The sequence below is a fragment of the Heteronotia binoei genome, chromosome 9, assembly GCF_032191835.1.
Source record: "Heteronotia binoei isolate CCM8104 ecotype False Entrance Well chromosome 9, APGP_CSIRO_Hbin_v1, whole genome shotgun sequence".
Lineage (NCBI taxonomy): Eukaryota > Metazoa > Chordata > Lepidosauria > Squamata > Gekkonidae > Heteronotia > Heteronotia binoei.
Window position 1 is genome coordinate 55062075 of NC_083231.1, and position 24047 is coordinate 55086121.

General features: G+C 40.7%; 1 protein-coding gene across 1 annotated transcript in view; it reads left to right on the plus strand.

Annotated features, from left to right (window-relative positions):
* DCHS2 (dachsous cadherin-related 2) overlaps positions 1–24047 on the plus strand; it is a 181204-nt gene that overhangs the window by 123620 nt on the left and 33537 nt on the right. Inside the window, exons 6-13 of the mRNA XM_060246623.1 lie at positions 1782–1969; positions 3794–3893; positions 11095–11252; positions 12868–13708; positions 14899–15138; positions 19697–19831; positions 20417–20626; positions 22101–22958. Coding sequence (XP_060102606.1) covers positions 1782–1969; positions 3794–3893; positions 11095–11252; positions 12868–13708; positions 14899–15138; positions 19697–19831; positions 20417–20626; positions 22101–22958 — 2730 coding nt within the window. The remainder of the gene's footprint in view (positions 1–1781; positions 1970–3793; positions 3894–11094; positions 11253–12867; positions 13709–14898; positions 15139–19696; positions 19832–20416; positions 20627–22100; positions 22959–24047) is intronic.

The window sequence follows — 24047 nt, forward strand, 5'->3', positions numbered from 1 at the left end:
GTGACAAAGAGTAGCCCTGTCTTTTCGTATGTTAGTTAAGATATATAAAACCCATCTGGACAATTTACTTTAGACCCTTTGATTGTATTATCAATTAATACCTTTCATGTCAACAACATCTCTTTGAATCCATTCGTTGGACTTCTGTAGATTCCTCTAGAGCCAGTTTGGTGTAGTGGTTAAGTGTGCGGACTCTTATCTGGGAGAACCAGGTTTGATTCCCCACTCTTCCACTTGCACCTTCAGGAATGGCCTTGGGTCAGCCATAGCTCTTGCAGAGGTTTTCCTTGAAAGGGCAGCTTCTGGGAGAGTCCTCTCAGCCCCACCCACCTCATAGGGTGTCTGTTGGGGGAGAGAAGACATAGGAGATTGTAAGCCATTCTGAGTCTCTGATTCAGGGAGAAGGGTGGGATATAAATCTGCAATTCTTCTTCTTTGCACTCTCCTTTCTTTATACATTCAGATGCCCTGTAGTACCTGGTTATGAGTCTTCCTGGTCCTTTTGCCTCTTTTTCAGCTTGTTGTCATATTCTCCCACTGATGACTGTACTTCAGTTTTTGCTCTGGATTTGCTACTAGTAGGTGTAAAAATTAACCTGACTATATTTATACTTAATGTTTGCTCCTTTCAACTGTGCTATAGATATAGCTAAAATTGCCTTTGTGGCCCTAGGCATTAGTTGAGGACATCACTGCCAATATCAGTGCAATCCTATAATTTTTGCCATGACCTTAAGGGAATATAATTCTGTTTAGGGTTACAATGTGGAACTTTGATTCTGCCTAGAATTTCCACAAGCACAAGAGGATGATTTTCACCAATTCTGTCCTTCAGCAGCTCAGAATACCCCCAAACTGAAATTCTGCTTCTAGATGACTGGAGGCTCCAGGATAGCTAGGAGGGAGAAATCAAAGATCTTCTACAGGAGAGAGAAAACAATGAAAATCTGGTATTCCTAGAAATTCTAGGGGGTATCCTGTGTGTAATACTACAATTGTAAATAGAACATAGCCATTTGAAGAGGTGAAAACTATGAAATCAAATGCCTTATCTAAGATAAACAAAGCCAGCTATTTTAACAAGGTAAAATAAAATGCTTGAAATTCAGCAAAAAGGAATGTGGAATGAAAATCAAGCACAAGTGATGAAGACAGCTGGCAAGAGAGGCATTGCATTTTACAGATGTGGAACCTGAGACTGTATACTACACAAAAGTGGTAGTATTTACCATCTGGAGAATGAGTGAAGAAAAATGGCTACTAAAGATGGGTCTGGGGAGACAATGGAGATATCAAAGCAATTTACTGCAGTTCCATTGCAACAGTTTTTTTAAAGAGATACCCATAAAACTGGGATGAAGTCCAAATGCTCAAGCAAGTTTTTGCAACTCTATGGAAGATCTTTTGTCTTATAGAAAAGGGAGGAAAATGCTTGCTCTAGTAGTCTCCAAAGAGGCTGAGAGGTCCCTAGTATGTGATAAGTCAGTCAGCTGGCCAAAATCTGAAATAATGTTCACTATTTTCTTCCATTGGCAGTGAAGGGAGAGCATTTTGGCTTCTTTAGAATGGCCATCTGGCTTTAAGGTTATGGGGGTTTTGGTATGTGACATAAAGTTGCTTGGAGTACACTGAGATTATTATAACCTCAGAAATGCAAAAGTCAGTGCTGACTGATGGGTTCTTGCAAGTATATCTGTAGTACACATACCAAATGGCAGAAGTAGTTAATGGAGTGTGTTCTGTGCAGCTGATTAAAGTGCTTCCCCTTGCTTGTTCTGCAGGTGAAATTATAAACTGGGTAGCATTAGACTACGAGCAACAAGCTCACCACCAACTTGTTGTACTCGTGACTGACCATGGTGCTCCTCAACTTAATGCCACAGTAGCGGCCTATATTTCAGTTACTGACCTTAATGATAACCATCCCTGCTTCCCTCAGTTTTCTGCCGGAACAGAGTTCAGCATCAAGGTGTGTAGTTATTGCTTCTCACCATTTTTTGTTTCTGGCTTTAAAAGGCACCTCTGTTTCATATGTGAATCTTGTTAATGTGGAATAGCATGGCAGAGAGAATATTTAATGGAATGTACAATCCATCCAGTGTAGCTATTGCATTGACATTACAGCAAAAGACCTGTCATGGCCTACAGCCACCATTTATTTGTTTTGAGCACCATCTTGTGGTGACATGATTGAACTGGGAGTAAAAATATGGGTAGAATTTAGCATGTAATTAAAGAAGTTTCACAGGGTAGCTGCGTTCCATCTACAGTAAAGTGGTTAGATTTGAGTTCAGTAGCACCTTATAGACCAGCAAGAGTCTAACAATGGGAGCTTTGCCTCCTGAAATCTTATACCCTGAAACTCTTGTTGGCCCTTAAGGTGCTACTGAACTCAAATGGAATAATTAAGGAAATATGTGATCAACTAGTCAATGAACATAATACTCTTTTACTTATCTTGTGATTGGCAATCATAGCCATGTTATTAAACAGAGGTAACATTCTCCTCCTCATTATCATTGTTGTCCTCTTTCCTTTATAACATCCAGCCTTATGAATAAAGCTTGCCCAGTGTGCTGTTTTGTTTGTTTTTGGATTTTACCATGGGCTAGTGTGGCTACTTACATTTTTTGTCCATATATTCTAAACTGTATTTCATGCCATGGTTAATGTTGAAAACTCAGATTTATGTATGTGTTTTTCGTGGAGACAGGAATACTTTTGACTCCCACCTGAGTCAAATAGCAAACGTCAGGGTTTAAGTCTGTAGGCAATCTGGATATTTTTGATTGAACCGTCTAGAGTATCAGGAGTGGCAATGCTAATTGAAACATCTGTTATCTGAAATAATTAAAAGTATTGGTATATTTATTTAAGATGGGGTCCCCAACATGGTACCTGTGGGCAATGGCTGCCTGCCAAGTATTTTTAGAAAGTGGGTGTGGCTACTTGGGACTGTTGTCCAGCAGATGAATGGTTTCAGCCACTGGTGCCACCACAGGATTCTCTTTTGCTTCTCTTTCCCAGTGTACCATTTCCCCCCCCCCCCTCTCTTGGGTATTCTCCCGGTACATGGCTCTGCCTCCTCCAGTAGCTATTTTGTGGCAGCTGCCAGCTACCTCCTGTGGCAGCCATTTTATGTTTGTGCCCACCACCCTGTGCCAGAACTCCAAAGATGCCCACAGGGTTCAAAAGTTTGGGGGGCCCTGCTTGAAGAAAGAACATAGATTTTTTTGGGGGGGGGGAATTGTACGTTGATTGTAATCTATTAGAATGAATCTGTTTTCTGAAATTCTGTTTTGTGCAAACTTAGCTATTAACTGGTATGGAAGGTCAGTAGAAAAGATGAAGAGTCCAGTAGCACCTTAATGACTAACAAATTTTGTGGCAAAGTATGAGCTATCGTGAGTCCCAGCTCACTTCTTCAGTATGAGAAGTGTCTCACAACAGCTTATACCTGGCCACAAATTTTGCTAGTCTTTAAGATGCTACTGGACTTTTGCCCTTTTCTGCTGCTACAGACCAGTCACAAAATACCTACTGGAGGAGGCAGAGCCAACACAGCTATGCATCTTGTTGGAAGATCAAGTTTGAGAAGTGGCCAAAAAGGGCTATGGTACAGAGAAACTGTAGAAAGAAAGCTGCTTTGTATCTATGGTTGGGGTCCTTCAGCAGACCACAGCTCAGCCCCAGGTAGCATTTATGTTTTATCTGCTTCCTTTATGCTATGAATTTAATTTTGAAGATTTGGAAATTTGGAAAGTTCAGTTGTAAACAAATTGTTTGCCATTAGGTACTGGAAGGGCAACCAGCAGGAACACTAGTTGCCACCATACATGCCAGGGATCTTGATTCCGGAAACAATGGGATGGTGTCATATTCATTGTCATCAGGTAAGAATTCCTAACTTGTCAAATGCAAAGAGAGTAATCAAGTGCAATGTATAGGATAAACGGAGCAGTAATTGTCTCATTGTTCGTACTTGTGCTCAATAAAGCATGGTTACAGTTTTGGCTTCTGTTCCAAACCCTTCAGCATGTGAAGGGGGAGCTCACAGTTTCCATTGTATTTGGTATGCTGTTCATTTATTATGAAGTAGATTCCATGCCTTCAATCCGTAGTATATGGGGGAGGGAATGTGTCATAAAATGTCCAGTTTTCCAACTTTTCCTTTAATTTCAGCGGCTGGAACCATGTGCCTGTCATGTACGATCTATACAACCTTGCCTTTTGAAGGTCACTCCTGTATCATTGGACCCTCGCACTTAAGGGTTTCATCCCATTCTCCGCCCCACCCTTACAGAATCATCAAAGGAAGATAGCAGTTCAGCCAAGAGATAAATGGGGATCATGATGGTGACACTAAAGTATATTGGTGCAGTTTAGGATTTTGTTAATTATAGATAAACGTTTTTTATATCCCACTGGGAAAATGATCCTGCCTTTCCCATGACTGGTTTGAAATCTGTGTGTAGCTATTTGTCTGCATTTGCGACATGGATCAAAAGATAATCCGAACAAACAACGAAGCTTGTGTCTTAAAGATCATGTTTCATCCTTAGTTTGATGGAATATTTGCCTGATACTGTTCTGCAGCAAAGTTATGTTTATCTTTATTCTTGCTATGTGAAAAATGTCATAGAAATAGGATGTGAATGGGGCATTTGAAGGCCTGGTTTTAGTTTATCTGAACTTCCTTTCCAAGCTTGCAGGTCCAGTATATGTATTTCCTTGCAGCTGATATGATGCAGTCATACACTATGTACATTTTATTCAGGAGGGGTCTAAAATGACAGTTATTTGAACTTTATAAACCTTAATCAAGAGAACAAAAGAAGCAAGCTTTTTAAAGAAAAGCTATCATCCTATGATACCATAAAGACTAGCACATTTACTCCCACATCACTCAGGGAGCTTACTCCCAGTAAAATGCCCATAGGATTGCAGCTTCAGTCTTTGAAACAAGATTTATTTATTTGCTGCATCAGACAGTCACAGCTGCTTTACTGGAATTCATTTTTGGAGAGCTATGTAGAGGATTTACATCTGAATGCCATAACAGTATTTTGTATGCACTACATTATTGGAGAAAGTTGTCATTATTGGAAAAAGCTGTCATTCATAGCATATTAAATATCTAGTAATTAGCATTTTTTAAATTGAAAATTGACTAGATTGTGCCTGGATAAGCTAAATGTTATCATTTACATAGGAAGAGCTCAAATCATGTTCCACAGTCAGTTTATACTTGTATTTTTAGTGAAAGAACTCACACTGAACTATCAGAACTCAAAATTACTGTTTTCCTTGAGGAGGGGAAGGGAGTGAATAGAAATTATTACACAGAGTTGTAGCCTTCTCTAGCTTCACACACACTTGAGAAAATGGTTAGTGTGCTGGACTAGCACATAGGAGGCCCAAGTTCAAATCCCCACTCAGTCTTGACGTTCACTAGGTATCTTGGGCATGTCATTGTCTTCTAGTTCAGGGGTGGCCATTGGTAGCTCTCCAGATGTTTTTTGCCTACAACTCCCATCAGTCCCAGCCAGAGTTGTTGTGATGATGGATTGTGGAAGGCAGAGCAATATTATCCTGAGCTCCTTGGGAAAAGGTTAGGATAAAAATGGAACTGATAGAATATAGCTTTGTGAGATTCGTATGTCAACCCTTGAGGGGGAATAAAGTCACTGATTCTTTTTGGTGTGGTCTAAGAAAATGCAGTTGGAGTAGGAGTCAAGGTAGATGCAGCTTTTGATTTATTTGTTTACATCATAGAAAAATACCCCACCAAACTTCATATATGTATATCTAATCTCTCTCAAAAAATACACATGACTGTGCTCTAGGCTGCTTACTATGACCGTTTGCACAGTGACAAGTTCTGAGGTATACTGTTCGGATGCTGAAATTAAATATTCAGGTGAAATTGTTTGCAGAATCTGGCTGGATGATGAAGCAAACAAACTTTTTTACAAGGAAGAGTAGGGGAGTTGGAACTTAGAAATAGAGGCATGTCCATATGTTATAGACAAATGGCTTCCCATGCAGTTGCAAGTTCTGTATTCTGTATTAGGCAAGTCAGTCAGCTCAGTCTTAAAAATTACCTTTTGCTGCAGTGATGCATGCTGTGATTTGTCTCCCTGTCTTATAATTCTAATCCTTAGCTCTGCGCATTGGCTGATAGAGAAGGACCATCTTACTCTATGGAACTTGACAGCCATTCACTTAAATCCTTATACCTTATTGTTACAACTGGAAAACAAACATTTTCTTCCTAAGTAGAATTATACCTTTCTAATTCTACTTAGAATAGCACTGAAAGTGGTTGCACCTGTAGCTCTATAGGTTCCAAAACCCCATATGAGTGCCACGTAAAGAGGATGGAATGGATTTCTTGTCTTTGCCTCTGTTCCATGTACTTGCAAGGGCAAACATTAACTAGCTGTTTGCAAACTGAGAATCAATTTTGCTGTTGCACTGGAACTGATACCCATCTAGGATTGTCACCTTCCAAGTGATCTTGGAAGGTGACAATTACAAGTGATCTTCAGGCAACAGAGATCAGTTCTCCTGAAAAAAATGACCACTTGAGAAGGTGGCTTCTGTGGCATTATATCCCATTGAAGTCCGCCCCCCCCCCCACCAAATCCAGCGCTCTTCAGGCTCCACTCCCAAAATCTCCAGGCATCTCTCAACCCATAGATTGCAACTCAAGACTCATCTGACAAGCTGTGTGAAGTCTTTACTGTTGATAAGAGACAGAAAGTATATGACAAAACTGTTTCAGATAAACTTTTTTTCTGGCAATGACATTCAGGACCAAACTATGTGCTAGGGGATTTCTGATTGATTTCTTTGCTTTACAAAAACAAACAAAAATGCAGCTACCAATTTGATTGGGAAAGACCTTGGTCATTACACCTCCCCAGTCTTTTTCCTTGTGCTGCTTTCTCAGTTGGTGCTTCTCAGTCCCCCACTACCGTTTCCCCTGTGGGACAGGGAGAATCACCTTCTGATTCTCTTTCTACTAGGGATAGAGAGGAAGGGGTAATTTAGATGAGGAAAACAGCAGTGAGGAAAAATTTGAACACTCTCACCCACATTGTTGTTTTGCCAATTAAATTATCAACCCTTCCCCCCCATCCCTAGTCCAGCTACTTTTAGTGTAAGAAGAGGAATAAAGATAGATTCAGGTGGGTAGCCATGTTAGTCTGAAGCAGCAGAACAAAGTTTGAGTCCAGCAGCACCTTTAAGACCAACAAAGTTTCATTCAGGCTGTAAGCTTTCTTGTGCAATCTCACTTCTTCAGAGACAGCCTGTGTCTGAAGAAGTGTGCTTGCACATGAAAGCTTATAGTTTGAATGAAATTTTGTTGGTCTTAAAAATGCCACTGGATTCAAAGAGAAAGAAGGAAGGGGGAAGGAGTCGATATGGCTCTCCTGTTGAAATGTTCACCATTCAGACATGGAGGCTTTGTTTGCTGGCTCCCATTTCTCATTATTAAGTGCTGATCTTCTGAAAGCATTGTTGCTTGGCACAATAGAGAGTAGTTTTGTGTGGTAGATGACATCAGTAGCCTAAACTCCACATTTAAGAAAGTGTCATATAATAGTGCGTAAAACGAAATTGTTCCGTTAACCATATTTCAGCTTGATGATTGTTTTTGCTCCCTGGTTGACCGTTTTCTTTTTGAAATAATTTTAAAGCAAAGTCAGGAAAAGCCGTCTGTATGTGGGTGCTGCGCCTAGTTTTCACTCAACATTTTATATTCTTGCTTCACAGTACATAATGCACAAATGGGTATTTATTTCTGTAGCTTAAAACAATTGGTGTACAGGTTAAGGGAAGAGATATTTTTCATGGTATTTTGTGCATGCCATCTTTTCCAGTGGTGGGATTCAAATAAATTAACAACAGGTTCTATGTCGTAATGACCATTTTAACTATACCAAAAGATATACCGAAAGGCAGTTTAATAATTCACGCATTAAATTATGGAGTTTACTGTGCTAATCCAATGATAATTACACTAGGGTTTGTAGAATCTTTCGGGCTCAAGTGCCGTGTTCTACTGGAGAAAGTATTTCTTCCAAAAAAACTTTCTCCAGTAGAACACGGCACTTGAGCCCGAAAGATGCTACAAACCCTAATGATGATGCCAGCCATGAAAACCTGAAATCTTTGATAATTACACTCTTTCCCCATATGTGAGTTCAAGAATGACTCGGGGATGCAAACAAAACAGAAGTGTTGTAGAACAAACGGAAGAGTGTGGAATCAAACAGGGCATGGGGCAAACACAAAAGTGTGGAACCTGTTGCCAGAGGAGGACTGTGGCTCAGCGGTAGAGCCTCAGATTGGCTTGCAGAAGGTCCCAGGTTCAATCCCTGGCATTTCCAATGAAATGGGTTGAGAAGGACATTGACCTGAGATCCTGGCTCAGTGTTAGAGCATCCGCTTCACATGCAGAAGGCCCCCGGTTCAGTCCCTGCTATCTCCAGTTCAAAGGACAGCTGGGAAAGACGTCTTTCTAGCTGGCACCCTCTCAGTAGTCACAGATGTACTGCATTAGATGGGCCAAAGTTCTGACTCTGTATCAAGAAATATCATACATTACACCCTGACATGGGCAGCTCAGGCAAGCCTGATCTCATCAGATATCAAAAGATAAGCAGGATCAACTGCAGTTAGTACCTGGATGGGAGATTCCCTTGGAATACCAGCAGGTGGGAAGACAAGCTGGATTCAGCCACCTCTCTGAATATCCTCCAGAGATACACGCACGCACGCACACACACACACATACACAGAGACTCAGGGTTGAGGGGGGGCATGATCTATCTAGGTCACCCAGCCCTACGTTTTGCATTATAACCTAACCTGCCATAAAATTAATCAAACTGAAAGAAAAGACAACTTAAAACTTTCTGAGTAGGGTTGCCAAGTCCAATTTAAGAAATATCTGGGGACTTTGGGGGTGGAGCCAGGAGACTTTGGGGGTGGAGCCAGGAGTCATTGGGGTAGAGCCAAGATCAAGGCTGTGACAAGCATAATTGAACTCCAAAGGGAGTTCTGGCCATCACATTTAAAGGGGCAGCACACCTTTTCAATGCCTTACTTTTATAGGAAATAATGAAGGATAGGGGCACCTTCTTTTGGGGCTCATAGAATTGGACCCCCTGGTCCAATCTTTTTGAAACTTGGGGAGTACTTTGGGGAGAGGCACTAGATGCTATACTGAAAATTTGGGGCCTCTACCTCAAAAAACAGCCCCCCCAGAGCCCCAGATATCCACAGATCAATTCTCCGTGATTTTCTATGGGAATAAATCTCCCTAGGGAATAACAGAGTTCCCAGCAGACATTCCCCCCCCCCGCTTTCTGACGACCCTGAAGTGGGGGGAGGGCCTCCAAACCAGGGGATCCCTGCCCCCACCTGGGGATTGGCAACCCTATTTCTGAGCCATAGGAGGAAATTGCAATTCAGTTTGGGGCCATGACTGCGAATTGAGAGGGCGTCATCTTTTCTCGACAGCACCAACAACAGCTAACAAATTGTCAGGATTGGGGGGTGAGGAGAGAGCTGGGGAAGCCAAAATACTATTTTCTATATCACCCTGGGAAGTGCCAGTATATTATGAACATGAATCTACAAGCCTTGCATGGAGCCCTTCAGTGATATACTGGCACTTCCCAGGGTGATATAGAAAATAATTAATATCAACTAACATTTTAAAGAAAATATAACAAACGAAAAAAAAAACCCAAAAGGAACCTTCTGAAGGGAAAGAGCTTCGTCCACTTTTGAGAAGTTCTCCAAGCCGTGGCAGCGAAGCCTCGGTCTCCCTGGAAATCAGCTGCAGACTCTGAGGACGGCGAAGGCGATGCACGCACACGGCACGCTGCTTTTAGAAGGCACACAGAAGCCCCACCCCCTGCAAGCACGCCAAAAGCACCCTAGATTGCCTGCTCTCTCCTCTGGAGCCTGGAGGGGGGGAAATGTCCCCGGCAGCCACTCCGCGATGCCTTCTCTGTGGGGTAAACCTTCACCTTTTCTGTGGGGTAAACGATCTTGCCGCAACGGGCACAGCTGGGGTCATGGCTGCTGGAGCGGAGGGACTGCGCCGCGCTGGTGGAGTGGAAGGGAAAGGGAGGAAGTGAAGAAGGCAGCCTGGCAGCGGCGAGAAAAATCAGTGTGAGCACCTGCAGGGGTTAAATGGCTGCCAGAGCGGAGGAGCTGCTGCTGCCGCCGCGCTGCTGGAGTGGAAGGGGAAGGAAGCAAAGAAGGCAGCTGTGACAGCAAGAAAAATGTGAGCACCTGCAAGGAGGCGAAGGGAAGCAGGCGCCCGGCCAACAACCGGTTCTGTAGAACCAATAGCAAATTAGGTATGGGTTCTACAGAACCGGTGCTAACCGGCTGAATGCCACCTCTGATCTTTTCCCCTTTTGAATATTTAGAACAGATGTGTTATGCTTAAAGGAGAAATGGCTAGAATAAAACATTAAAAAATGGGGAAACCCTAAGCACAACTTGACTCTGGCTTTTCTATACAACAAGCTCCAGTGAAATGGATGTATCTCAGATGGAAATGTAAACTGAATAGCAACCAAATCCAGTGGTAGGAAGGGTCACACTGAATTTGGAGCTGTCTGAGAGGCACCTACACACAGTGGACTTGCAGGGTAGGGTGAAGCAGCTCTTACAACTTCCTTGCTTATAGGAACTCCTTTTTTATGTGGTGTATGAGCAGTTAACAACTAAGCCCAAAGCAAACAAACTGGAACTCATGAGACTGACTGAGGATTATCAATAGCAGTTTACTTTATAATCCTAGTTAAATAATTGCTCCTTGGGCTGAAAAATTAGTGTTACCTTTAAGAGGTGGAGCTCTCTCTAAGGCTTAGAAAATAACCACAGAGTCATGTGGGTTAACTTTGTACATTCTGGCTGCTGTGGCAGTTGAGGGAGGTTGAGCACAACAAATGGAAGAGTAGGGTTTGGGTAGAAAATCACTCATGAGCATTTGACCAGATATTTTTTATATTCCACTTTCCTTAATGTTCAGTTCTATTAATGGTAACATATCTTTTCTAGGAGAAAGTTTAGGTCACTTTCAGATTGACAGCAGTAGTGGTGAGTTAAGAACTACTGAATCTCTTTTATATAATTGGAAGTCAACCTACAGAATGGTAGTCACTGCAGCTGATCAGGGAATCCCTTCGCTTCAAGGACAATTGGACATCAATGTTGAGGTACTGGCTTAAGAAAGTATTCTGTTTGGTCTACAGTGAATGTCTTCAGCAAGAGGCAGAACCAAGACGTCTAGAGCCCCTTCCCTCCCTCTAGTTTAAATGTCTCTCTGCAGAGTGGTTGTGAAAACAGGAAATGTATTATTGGACTTTAAATACATGAGACATTAACTGTGGCCTGAATAGTTATACCTTCTGCTCCATTATGAGGAAGTGATGGGAAGAGGAGAAAAGCTATAAACCTTTTAAGTGTAGAGGAGAATGCAACATGGAAATTTAGCTGAGATGCAAAGGTTAACTGTTTTTATTGTCTGTATCCTGTTGCTTCTTTATCTGCTAGTGCTGACCTGATTAGAGATTTTTTTTTTAAAGGAGAGACCCTAAATAGGGAGTTCAGGATCCACCAAACAGTTCCACAGAACGCACCCATTTTACATCACAATTCTTGGTTTACCGCCTGATGGGCAAACCACAAAGATATGCAAATGTTTAATACATGCATTTTTGTAGCTAGTTTATTTTTGCCACATTCCAAGCCATATATTTTGGTCAGTTATAATTTAATAGCCTCTGTTCACTGAAGACTTACTCATTTCTCAGTGGCCTATTCGTGAAAAGAGCATTAATGGCTGGAAATGGCAGCACCTGTAGCTTACTTCCAGAGAGTGTTAAATTCTACCCCTGGATGAAATAGCATTTATGGCTTGACAGGATATCAGAGTCTGTTAAAGAATTTTGAACCTTTTACAGTTTGTCACTTTTGGTTTCCTTGTAAGTTGGTGTATCCCTATTTCTAGAATATTGTTTCCCCATTTATGGGCTGCCCTTCAAGCCCTTTGTTGAAGACTGAGTACTGCTGATATCTCAGGCACTGGAGCAATAGGTAAATTCTTCCCCAGCTCAGTTTGGAATTTAATTAAACAAGCCTACATATATATTAAAAGAAATCAGTCTGTTTGTTTTTTCCAAGCCCAGTTCTGAGATTCAGTAACCCTGTTGTGCTTCTGATGACATCACTGGGAGTACTGCAGGACTTCCCCATAGCCAGGTTGGTAGATATGTGGAGGGGTGGGGGGAACAGTTTTTCTCAACTTGGTTTACAATCTAAGTTGAATTCTCAGTCATTAATGCTTGACTCAGATTGGGTTATAAACCAAAGTTTGTAATGTGAACCTGGTTAATTATGAAGTTTAGTTACATCACTTATGCATTGCCACTAAGACAGTCATTTTAGTTAGTTTTAAATAATTATCTAGTTTTTCCCTGTGTGGCTGCTGGAAGCATTTCAGGCTGTCAAAAAGATCCTTACTGCAGCAATTCCTGCTGTGATTTAATAACCCTTCCACAGAATTGATTGGCAAATTAATCTGTTTATAGTATGTGTTGTGCTTACAGCTCAAGAGCTCTTTGGGTTACTAGGCCACTGCCCATTTGTAATTAGAGAACAGACATAGACCAGAATCCTCTTGGGAATGCAAACAATTGTGATTTCTGTTCATTTCTTGCAGGATATGAACATTCATAGAAGTGTATATGCTCAGACTATGAATAATTGATGCCCTTTAAATTACAAAAAATGCCAATGCAGTAGAACTTAAAAAAAATTCTTTTGTTTCAGGTGATTCCACTTCCTAAAGCAAGTTCTGCTTCTTTCCAAAACATCAGACATTTTGTCATACCAGAAAATTTTAGGCCTGCACAGACACTGGGCTCTCTAAGACGTCCTGGTCAACATCTGTATACCAGTGAAAAGCAGCGTTATAGCATTTCTGAAGAAGACTCTGATGTTCCATTTGAAGTCGACAGCTCCTGTGGGGATCTTCTTCTTTCCAAAGAAATAGATTATGAAGCAGCATCTCGCTACTTCTTCAGAGTGGTTGTAAATGATGATCAAAACAGTCTTCCACAAAACAGTACTATTTTTGTCAGTATTGATATTGAAGATCAAAATGACCACTCACCTTCTTTCCAGAATGACTTTATTGTTATTGGTGTAGAGGAAAACGTGCCTGTTGGCACTTTGGTATATACATTTAACGCAAGAGATGGGGACGGCAGTTTTCTGAACAGCAACGTACGATATTCTTTACACAGGAATAACTTCAGTGAAAATCCATTTCTCATCCATCCTTTTTATGGTAGCTTAATCACAGACATCCCCCTAGACCGTGAGATGGTGCAATCTGTTATCCTGACAGTTGTGGCAGCTGATCAAGCTGTAAACTTTACTGACCGCAGACAAGATTCACTGACTGCCAAAATAATCATTTTGGATGTCAATGACAACCACCCTACCTTTCTTTCATCACCTCTCTCCTACATCAGAGAAGATGCAGAGATAGGCTCCCCAGTACACTCCATAGTTGCTCATGATCCAGACCAAGGAAGGAATGGACAGATCACATATTATCTTCTCTCGAGTAATGAAGACCACATGTTTTCACTGGACAGATCTTCAGGTAAAGTCAAATTGGCTTCAGTGAAATTTCAGTCAGAATTATCTTAATCTAAGCTTTTTAATAAGACAATAACTGCACATACAGCAAGAATGATATAGAAAGAGGTCTTTTCAACACACCAAATATTTTCTTCCCTAGACTATTTCTATTTGGGGTAACAGCATGTTGAGGGCATGTATGGCAGAAGCTCTTTCTGCTTGTGCGCAGTCCAGCCTACAGTGAGCTCAGCATGTGCCATAGAAAGGGAGAAGAAACTGCAAATTACATGTGATTGTGTCAAATAACAAGGTCCCTACAGACCTCTGCTCTGAACTCCATGATGTGGCAGTCAAACCTTAATAAACGCTGAGGTGAGGCCGATACATAAAGACTGTTCATAACACGTGTCGATCCATGGTTATGGACAGTTAACAGTAGCTTGATGTGATGTCCAAATTGACATTTTGCTGGTTTGTGTCAGCAAATCAGAATTGGAAACCGTAGTTTGACTCATGTTTGTGCTAATTATGACATTCTGTGCCATCTGAATCGACAAGCGGAATTTACATTAGTCATTCCACCTCCAGAAGGCACTGCATCAGAAGAGAAAAGTGTTGAGTATATAAGTAATGGTGATTCCCTAAGCATGACCTTTTCAGTGCTGTTATCTGCCTGCAAGCAAATTCTTCCTGTTGGTAGAGTTTGAGAATGGTTCAGGGTACAGGAATAAAGAAAGACAAACAAAACCAGTGAAACACACTTACTTTTGCAACAAAATAAATAGCAGCTGCAAGTATTTTAATGACAAGCATCCAGCTGAAAACCACATTAATTCTAATCTGCCTGCAAACCCAATATCATGCTCCTGTCTCAGTGTTGGAGCCTCACCTCCAAGCTCAGTTGTAAAGTGTGTGAAAAATCACATGCATTCTCAATTTGGCATACAGCAATTGCTTCTCCAGGTAGTCTGGTGGTATTCTCAGAAAGTTGCTACTGAATTAGAATTCCCAAGGGTAAAGCTTTAGCTCATAAAATAAAGAGTTATCCTTGAGCATTTGGCATCTCAAACCAAATGTTTGGCCTCCAAATTACAGTTATCACAAACCGTAGTTTGGCATTACTTGTGATCCAAGCCATGGTAATATTGTAATGACAGAAGCTGCACTGGAATAAATCAATGTCCATGTGTTGATTCTTCCTCTTTACAATAGGACTGCTAACAATCACTTTTGCTTTGGACTGTGAAAACCAAGAGTATTACAACTTGACCATTGTGGCTGTGGATGGTGGCACTCCAGCACTGTCTGCAACTCAAATTCTGACGATAATTGTTCTTGATGTAAATGATGAGCCACCAGTGTTTACAAAAAATCAATATCAGGCTTCCATCTATGAAAATAAAGATCCAGGAGAAGTTGTCATTAAAATGAAAGCTACAGATAAAGATTCAGGTAATCAGCTCTCTCCCACCCCATCCCCCCAAAAGATGTTCTTGTCATATGGAAAATGTGATACTCTCCTGTCTCCTTTTTGATACAAACTCCTAATTTTCGACTCAAATTCTTTGTCTAGATTTTTTTTACATACGGAACTCCTGCCAGAGTTCAGTTGTAGTTTGTTCACGCAGGTGGTCTAAATTCATACAGAAGTGGTTTTGATTACATTTGTGCATCTATATCTACAACATTAGACTTAAAAAAATGAGTAAAAAGCTCTGAAGATATCCTGGTCTGTTCCTTTTCTGCTATGTATGCAACATTAACTGATCACAGATTTTTGCACACAACAACAGATGGTAGGTGCTGGTTCTGGATAAGGCTCACTGCACATTCCTCTGTAGAACCGATGGCTGGATGTGGATTGGTAAATGTAGCAAGCAGATTACACTGAGAAAGTCCTCCTCGGCCACTTTTTCAGAAGCAGTTTGCCACAAAGGACATTGTACTGATTATTGCAAATACGCAATAATCTGATTTGGCCAGAGTGAGGCACTGTAATCCCAGACATTTTTCATCAACAAATGAACTGATACAAAGGCTTACTTAAAATTTATTTTTCTAGTTAAAAGCTAAGGTTAAGAACAAAAGGAGAATGGTGTGAGCTCACAATATTTTCACACTCTTAGGCTGAAGAAAAAATTATATGGTTTTAGGGGAATTCAATTCTAGAAGGGATTATACAACTCTGCTCTGGTAAGACCTCACCTGGAGTATTGTGTTCAGTTTTGGGCACCACATTTTAAGAAGGATATAGACAAGCTGTCTATAATGCAGAGGAGGGTGACAAAGATGGTGAGGGGTCTGGAGATCAAGTTCTATGAAGAAAAGCTGAAGGAGCTGAGCATGTTTAGCCTGGAGAGGAGGTGGCTGAGAAGTGATATGATCACCATCTTCAAGTACTTGAAGGGCTGTCATACAGAGGATGATGTGGAATTGTTTTCTGTGGCCCCAGAAGGTAGGACCAGAACCAATGGGTTGAAATTAAAACAAAAGAGTTTCCGGCTCAACATTAGGAAGAACTTCCTGATCATTAGAGCTGTTCCTCAGTGGAACAGTCTTTCTCGGGAGGTGGTGGGCTCTCCTTCCTTGGAGGTTTTAAAACAGAGGCTAGGTGGCCATCTGACAGCAGTGAGATTGTGCAAGAGATTTTCCAATACTACATTTTCTCCTGAAGTGATGCTTTGGGGTTAATTCCCACTGAAGAATATGCATAGAAACATATGTTGCAATCATTGTCCACATGAATTTCAATATATTTGGACTGTAACTTTATACATACCCATAGGCAGGGAAATACTAAGCTAGTAATACCTGAAATAGAGCTGCTGAGCTGTCCCCCAGTCTTAATATGCTGTATGGCTTTTATATTCATTTTTATATCAGCAGTATGAACAGAGCTACTTAAAAGATAGACCAGAATACAAAATTATGTGCTGCATAGGTTGGGAGGCAATGCCCCCCTCCCAAAAAAGCCAAGCCTCTCATGATTCCCAACAAATTATTCCCAAAACTGAAACAATTAAGAATCTGTTTCTTCAGCACAGAGAAAGGTTCATTTTCAGGCCGAAACTGCATGTGATGTTACCCAGATGGCCTGTATGTGTATGTATCTTGGCTATAGAAGCATCCCTTTTAACATGTCCAGAACCCATATTCATGTGCGCCTAGGGCACATTACTGGAAACGTTTGCCAAGTTGTATGCCAGGGTCCAAGATTTGAGCTAATGCCTCATATGGGTGTACAGATTCTTAGAAATGGGTTCAAAGTTGAAAGTTTCTGTAGAAAAAAACGACTAGCAAGAGGAATTAGCAAAAATGATACAAAGTTAGAAAAACACCCACACACTAAATAAATGTTCTATAAATCCTAGCATCTACTAAATGCTAACCTAAGCAAAGTTAGAAAAATGGGCTGGGTAAGGAGGGAGTGAACATATGAGCCTGAGGGTGGGTGAAATCCAGTAAGATTCATTGGAAGAAATGAAAAAGCAGCGGTGGAAAAGTGGAACATGGTCTTTCGATGTGCCTGCATTGGAGTGCAGGTCTGATGCACATCCCTGATACATACTTCCACAAGGGGATTGTAGCCATTTACTGGAGCCCAGTGGCTAGAACAAAGTGCTGGGAGATCTGAGGCTATCAGTAGAGGTGCTTAGTATGGCTCTTTGGATCATGGCTATCATATTATACAAATAGTGGACCCCAGTCATTCCCAGTTTAAAAGAATTATTACAGTGGTATATGACAGGTATACAGCCTGCTGTCTATTGTTTTTGGCGGGGGGGGGGGGTTGTGGCAGAAGAGACTGACCAAATTGAAATATTGAATATTTGAAAAGGACAGAAATATATAGTGTTGTGGGCATTACGGAGAAAGTGACTAAAGAGAATTTGTCAACCCTTTCCCAAATCCTAGAGCTTAGTGGCAGCACACAAAAACGATGGGCCTTTATAGTTAGGACAGAGAAAATGAAGTCCTTCATGTAGCACCTGATTAAATTCACTGACCCAGAGTGTTTAGAGTGATTTGGCCATTTCCCACTGTAGCTAAATGAAATCTCCATGAGACAGTATTCCCCTGAATGCCAGGAGCCATGGAAAAGCCAGAGGGAGAGGCCTTGGCTTCTATGCCCCTCCTGGAGCATCTGGCAGCCACTGTGCAAAATGAGATGCTGGGATGCATTGATCAGGTTGAGCAGGCTCTTCTTGCATTCTTATATAATATGCAGTAACCTAAGATGTGCATTCACTGTTCTTTGTTCATAATGTAGGATTAAATTCATTTTAGTTAATAGCATCAGTTATTTTGCTGTGTAGCACATTATGAAAATGATGCCATGCTTTCCTCAAGAGAGCATTTGAGTGCAAGAAATATGGGAGCAATTTATTCCAAAGCAATAAAGGATGAGAGTAGGAAATAAGATTCCCACAACATACAGAAGGCATACAGCTGTATAAAGAAACCAACAGCTGCTAAAGTTCCTAAGTGGCTTTTTCTCCTGCAACTCTCAGGTGTGATAATGATCTCACACGATAACCAAGCAGTTTGAAATACAATATGAACTGTGTAGCTGTGGCTCCCTCTGCTCTTAGTAAAGGCTATGCTGGGGGGAGGCAGAAATATCGTATGGGCTCTTATTGGCAGAAGGAGACCTTCTTAAACAGTTAGAGCCTTGGGTGAACAAAATAGTTTTCAGTCAGTGATGCCACCTCATGGTGAGATTCTTGTGTAACTAGGGCTGAGCAAAGGCTTGCGCAGAGGGGGTCAGAGGGTTCAACAAACACTGTTGGTGTGGGTCACCAGCATAAAAATGGGGTCGATCCCTTGTGGGACCAGTTTCCACCCTAAGTACTTTTAGGATGAAGTTTGTGTTTCCATTTTTAGTCTGTTGTTGCTTTTTCGCTTGTGGGCAACATAAAAAAAATGATGCAGTATGTTCAGAATGACTTGAACAGCTATACATCTGTTCTTATATTAATACCATCTTATTCTTTTATATATACATTGCAGCTCAGCAGCACCTTAGAAACCAATAAGATTTTGGGGATCGGGGGTATGAGCTTTCAAGAGTCAAAGCTCCCTTCAGCAGATATGATTTGGAGTGGAAATCTCTGAGGTCCCAGTAAGAAAGTGAAAGGGGTGCTGCAAGAAGGATTTCAGAACTGCCCCCCAAGCATTTCCTCTCTGCTCCAGTCAAACTGATTACAATGTACACTGTATACTGCACCTCTGCATCCTGAGTCCCTCCTTTGCAACACCCCTCCCACTTTCTGAATGGGATATAAGGACTCAGAGATCTCCATTTTGACTTGATGAAGAGAGCTTTGACTCTAGAAAGCTCATATCCCCCAAATCTTGTTGATCTCTAAGGTGTTAGGGGACTCAAGTCTAGCTGTTCTGCTACAGACTAATGTGGCTACTCCTGAAATTATTCTTCTGTGTTTATTAGACAGTGGACTTGTGTGTAGGTGTTCTCAAGATTTGTACATTTATCAAAACATTGATTTACTGGTGTTGATTACTAAATTTTGCAATGGTCCTTCTCAGACGTCATAGCTTTTCCTTCATATGTAAATCTGTGTCACAACCTGTACATTTTCGTTGCCTTCTTGAGAACCTTGAGACTACTTCTGCAAATACAGGATGCCTTTGATTTTCAGCTCCTGTTGATATCTAGAGTTTCAAGAAGTCTTTTAATGTAATGTAGTATTTTGAGAGAGAGAGAAATCCTACTGGGTGTATGCAAACTCTTGGACAGTCCTGAAAATGCTTTTTAGATCTTCTTTAGAGTTTTTAAGTCCTTCCCCTAAAGCTGCCCTGAGCCTGCATAATAGAACAGAAATTATTTACATGATTAAATAACATGCAGGAAACACTACAGAGATAATTATGAATCTATTTCTATTTCTCTATGAATTTATTTCTAGACTCCTTTGTGTGAAACATTTACTCAAGGAGCTAGCTAATAAACCAGTATGAGATGTTACTGATTTCTGCTTTGTATTTTAAGGAACCAATTCTCTGCTTCAGTATGAAATTCTTCCGGGACCTGGGCATGGGATTTTTCAGATAAACTCTGATACCGGTGAGATTACATCAGCCATTTCACTTGATAGGGAGACACAAGATACCTTCACTATTAAAGGTAAAAATAATTGGAATGTGACATGGAAAGCTTCATGTTATGTAGGCATCTAACTATGCTGGACATGATCCCGTGGACATTGAGTCAGTTTAATGGATGTTGTATAAATTGTGCATGTGATTGAAGTGTTACTTTTTTCATTGGGATTTTATTGGAAAGAAATTCACTGTGTCTTACACTCATTGTCCTCAAATTCAGTGGAAAAAGAACAGTGTAGTATTTTCAAAAATATGTGCTTATGTTTTGTCTTAGGAGGAATCTAGCATTACCAGGTCTGTGTTGGAAAATACCTGGAGATTTTAGGGGTGGATCCAGGAAAGGGCAGGGTTTGGGGAAGGAAGGGGCCTCAGTATGGTACAATGCCATAGAGTCTGCCCATCAAAGCAGCCATTTTCTCCAGGGAGCTGATCTCTGCCAGCTGGAGATCAGTTGTAAAAGCTGGAAATCTCCAGGCCCCATCTGGAAGCTGGCAACCCTAACTCAGGAATATCATATTTAGTTAGCTGTTCTGATATTACAGTTTAGCAGTCAAACTACCTGAATGTGGTATTAAAAATTAGCTCTGTTATGTGCCTCTCTACTCAGTGCTGGCTCGAGACAGTGGAAGCCCTGTTTTATTCAGCACAGCATCAGTTGTCATCAGAATACTGGATGAAAATGACCATTCTCCGAAGTTCCTCCTTCCTGCTTCTGAGATCCAGATTCTGGAGAATCAAGACCCTTCAGTAATATCATCTATACTGGCTGTGGATATGGATGCTACCAATAATGGAGCTGTGCGATGTCACATCATTGGTAAAGTACAGTGCTTTCTAATGACAAACATTTCAAAACAAATGTTTATTCTTTGCAATTACATTTATGGCCCACTGTTCTCACTGAGGTTCAAGGCAGAAATCCAAAGCTATTTTATTTAGCTTTATTTTTTTTTTAAACATTCCATTTATGTTACAAGTTGTGTTCTTTGGCCCATTTTACGCATTTGTTAAAGCCTTGTGCTTAACTGTGCAATCCTAAACAAAATTGCACCCTCTAAAACCATTATTTGTCCGTTTAGGATTACACTGGAAATCACTGTGTCCTGCAATACAGGAAATAAACTTGTGCTTGCTGGAGTTATATTAGGTCAGTGTACCCAGAGTGAAACTGTAGCATCTCTCTTTCAAGCAAATAGGGTCCTGTCTGTAAAAATGTTGCTAACTAGTGCAGCCAGTATGACTTGCACTATGAGAAATTCTGAGCCACATAATTCCTTTCCTTTTACCATTTTTTTTATCAATCCTCTTGTCCAAAGAGGTATTAGTGTAAAGGGATGTTTTTTGATATGTACTGTATTTTAGATGATAGATTTCTGCTACCCACCCTGTTCTGTTCCGGATTCAAATGTGTGTGTCTGTGTTTTAATCTTTGGTCTACTAAGAGAATATTTTGGAGATTTTGGATCTCATTAAATGAAAAAAATGGCAGTGGCTCATAGGGTGTGGCACACTTTATTCACCTCCTCTCCAAATTCAGGCCATTTTTCAGCAGTCCCAAAACAGAAGTTTTTTCATACAGAATATTCCCCAGTCCAACCTCTAGCCTCTGCTGGACATTAGACCGCAGTTGTTGAGAGATATATCTTTCTCTGCTTAAAACCCTGGAAACAGTTGCCAGTTCAGAGGAGACAATTATTAAACAATGGTCCACTGGTCTGATTTGGTAAAAGACAACTTCATATGTTCATATCCCTTTTTTGTTCATACACACCTTTGCCGCAGAAATTTTCTGCTTCGCTTTTTTAAAATTAAAAAATCCTATATTCTGACTTCCCATAATTGCTTCACAATCTTTGTTCATTTTTTAAAACAAATAACATTAATACTTCAGCCCAACTCATGTAGATGGGAATGAGCAAAATACCTCTATGCCTTTTTTGCAGTTAATGTAGATTTGGACTGTTTCACTGATGCTGGCAAATACTGTCTTGCTCAGAAGCACAATTACAACAGATTTTACAAGGTGAATTTGGGGAGGATGGAGGGAAGACATCCATCTGGCACAAGGGTTGCTTTGTAAATTGATGCTTTGCATTTACTGTCATCACTGTCCACAAACTTAAATGAAAACCAGGTTTTTATTCTCATAAAAGTTGGGGATCCAGGTACCCTAAGGCACATTGTTTAAAAAAACTGGATTATATTGCTGCTTTTAGCTGAGTTGGCCTACAGAGAGAGTTTCAGAATTGTAACTAGTCCACTGACCTTTATTTTTTGCTTCATTTTAAAAGATGGAAATGTTAGGGGATACTTTGCTTTGAATGAAACTTCTGGAGCCCTCTCCACCACTTGTGCCTTGGACAGAGAAACTGTCAGCAACTTTACTCTCATCATTGAGTGCTTTGACTTGGGCAATCCACAGAAAAGTTCCATGACCCACGTACAGCTCACCGTCCTTGATGAAAATGACAACAGTCCTTTGTTTTCAAGGAACCACTATCAAACCTCTGTGAGAGAAGACTTTGGAGAAGGATCAGCAGTTCTTGAACTGCAAGCTGTTGATGGAGATGAGGGCCCAAATGGAGAGGTTCGATACTCTATCATGGATGATACCCTTGGAACATTTACCATTAACCGGATTACTGGCACAGTAACTACGGCAAAACCACTGGACCGGGAGAAAAAATCTCACTATATATTCAGAGTGGTGGCAACTGACTCAGGAATCCTGGGACCAAGAAGCAGCAGTGTTACTGTCACTGTGCTAATTGAGGATGTCAATGATAATAGCCCTTTTTTCCTACAGAATCCTGTCAAAGCTTCTGTGCCTTTTCAGACATCTGTGAATCAGACCATAGCTACTGTGAAGGCCAGTGACCTAGACTTAGGTTTGAATGGTGCTGTGAATTTTATGTTTGAAACACCAGAAACCATGCTTCAGGTGGACCCAAATACAGGTGAAATCTTTCTTCAAGAACCTATACCTCATGAGGGTTTTGTTACCTACCTCCTCATATTGGCCTCTGATCAAGGAGTTCCAGCTAGAACAGCTACTGCTGTTTTGGCCATCACTTCTGAAACATTAACAGAGACTATTTCACTCTGTCACAGTCAGTATGAAGTAACCATGCCTGAAAACACTGAAAAAGGTAGGTAGCCTGTTATAATTTGTGCTTACTACACAGTTTTGCTATCATGAATTCTTATACAAAATAAAGCAGCCTATTACTTTGGGGATTTTGAACCTGAATGTCTTTTGAAAATAGCTTAATAGCCATTATGATGTTGGCAAGGTGCGATCTGCTAGCTTTCTTGGTTTTTGAATTTTCAAAGATATACTGTACCACAAATTAGGAAAGGAAATTTGACACTACACCACAGTCTCATCTTTCTGTTCTGCTAATTCATTATTCTTCATAGATAGCCATTATAAGCTTTGTAATTAGAATTCAGCAAGATGACCAAAATGTTGATGCATACTCTTTTAATGGATTTGCCAGAGGAACAAAATTTGAAGTTTAACAAATTGATGTAGTCGCTCCAGGCACACTTGAGGTTGGTTGAATATTACAGTGATTTCTTAAACCTTTTCAAGCCCACTGATTTCAGTGGACTTAGAAAGGTGCAATTATGCCTATAATGGAACAGGAGGTTTTATGTACAGTGGGAAACATACATATGTGTGCTATAATATGTAATTTTCAGTCATTTAAAATCAAAGTTATACAGATATAATAAAGAGGAGGAACCATGACTCAGTGGTAGATCATTTGCCTGGCATATAGATGGTCCCAGGTTCAGTCCTTAGCATCTGCAGTTAAAGGATTTGGCAGTAGGTGATGTACAAGATGGTGAGACCCTGGAGAGCTACTGCGAGACTAAGTAGACAGTACTGACTTTGATGGATTCCGTGTAAGGCAGGTTCATGTTTTCAAGATTCTAAGCTTCCTGTTGAACATAAACTATGTAAAAATATACCATGGTCAAACCCTATTATTTGGAAATAAGTTCTACAAAGCAGCAGGAGTTGCATCCAGATAATGAACATTAGGGTTCAACTGGACAATTCTAAGACTGGGAGATTAGTTTTTATTGTCATTCCATGAACAACATCTATGAACAAAGGAAAACTTTCTTGTGTGATCTTATCTATAAATGTTACAGTCCTTTTTATTATATATTTTTATTTTAATTACCCCAAACAGAAAGAGATTAAAATATAATAGCAGTGGTGGCAG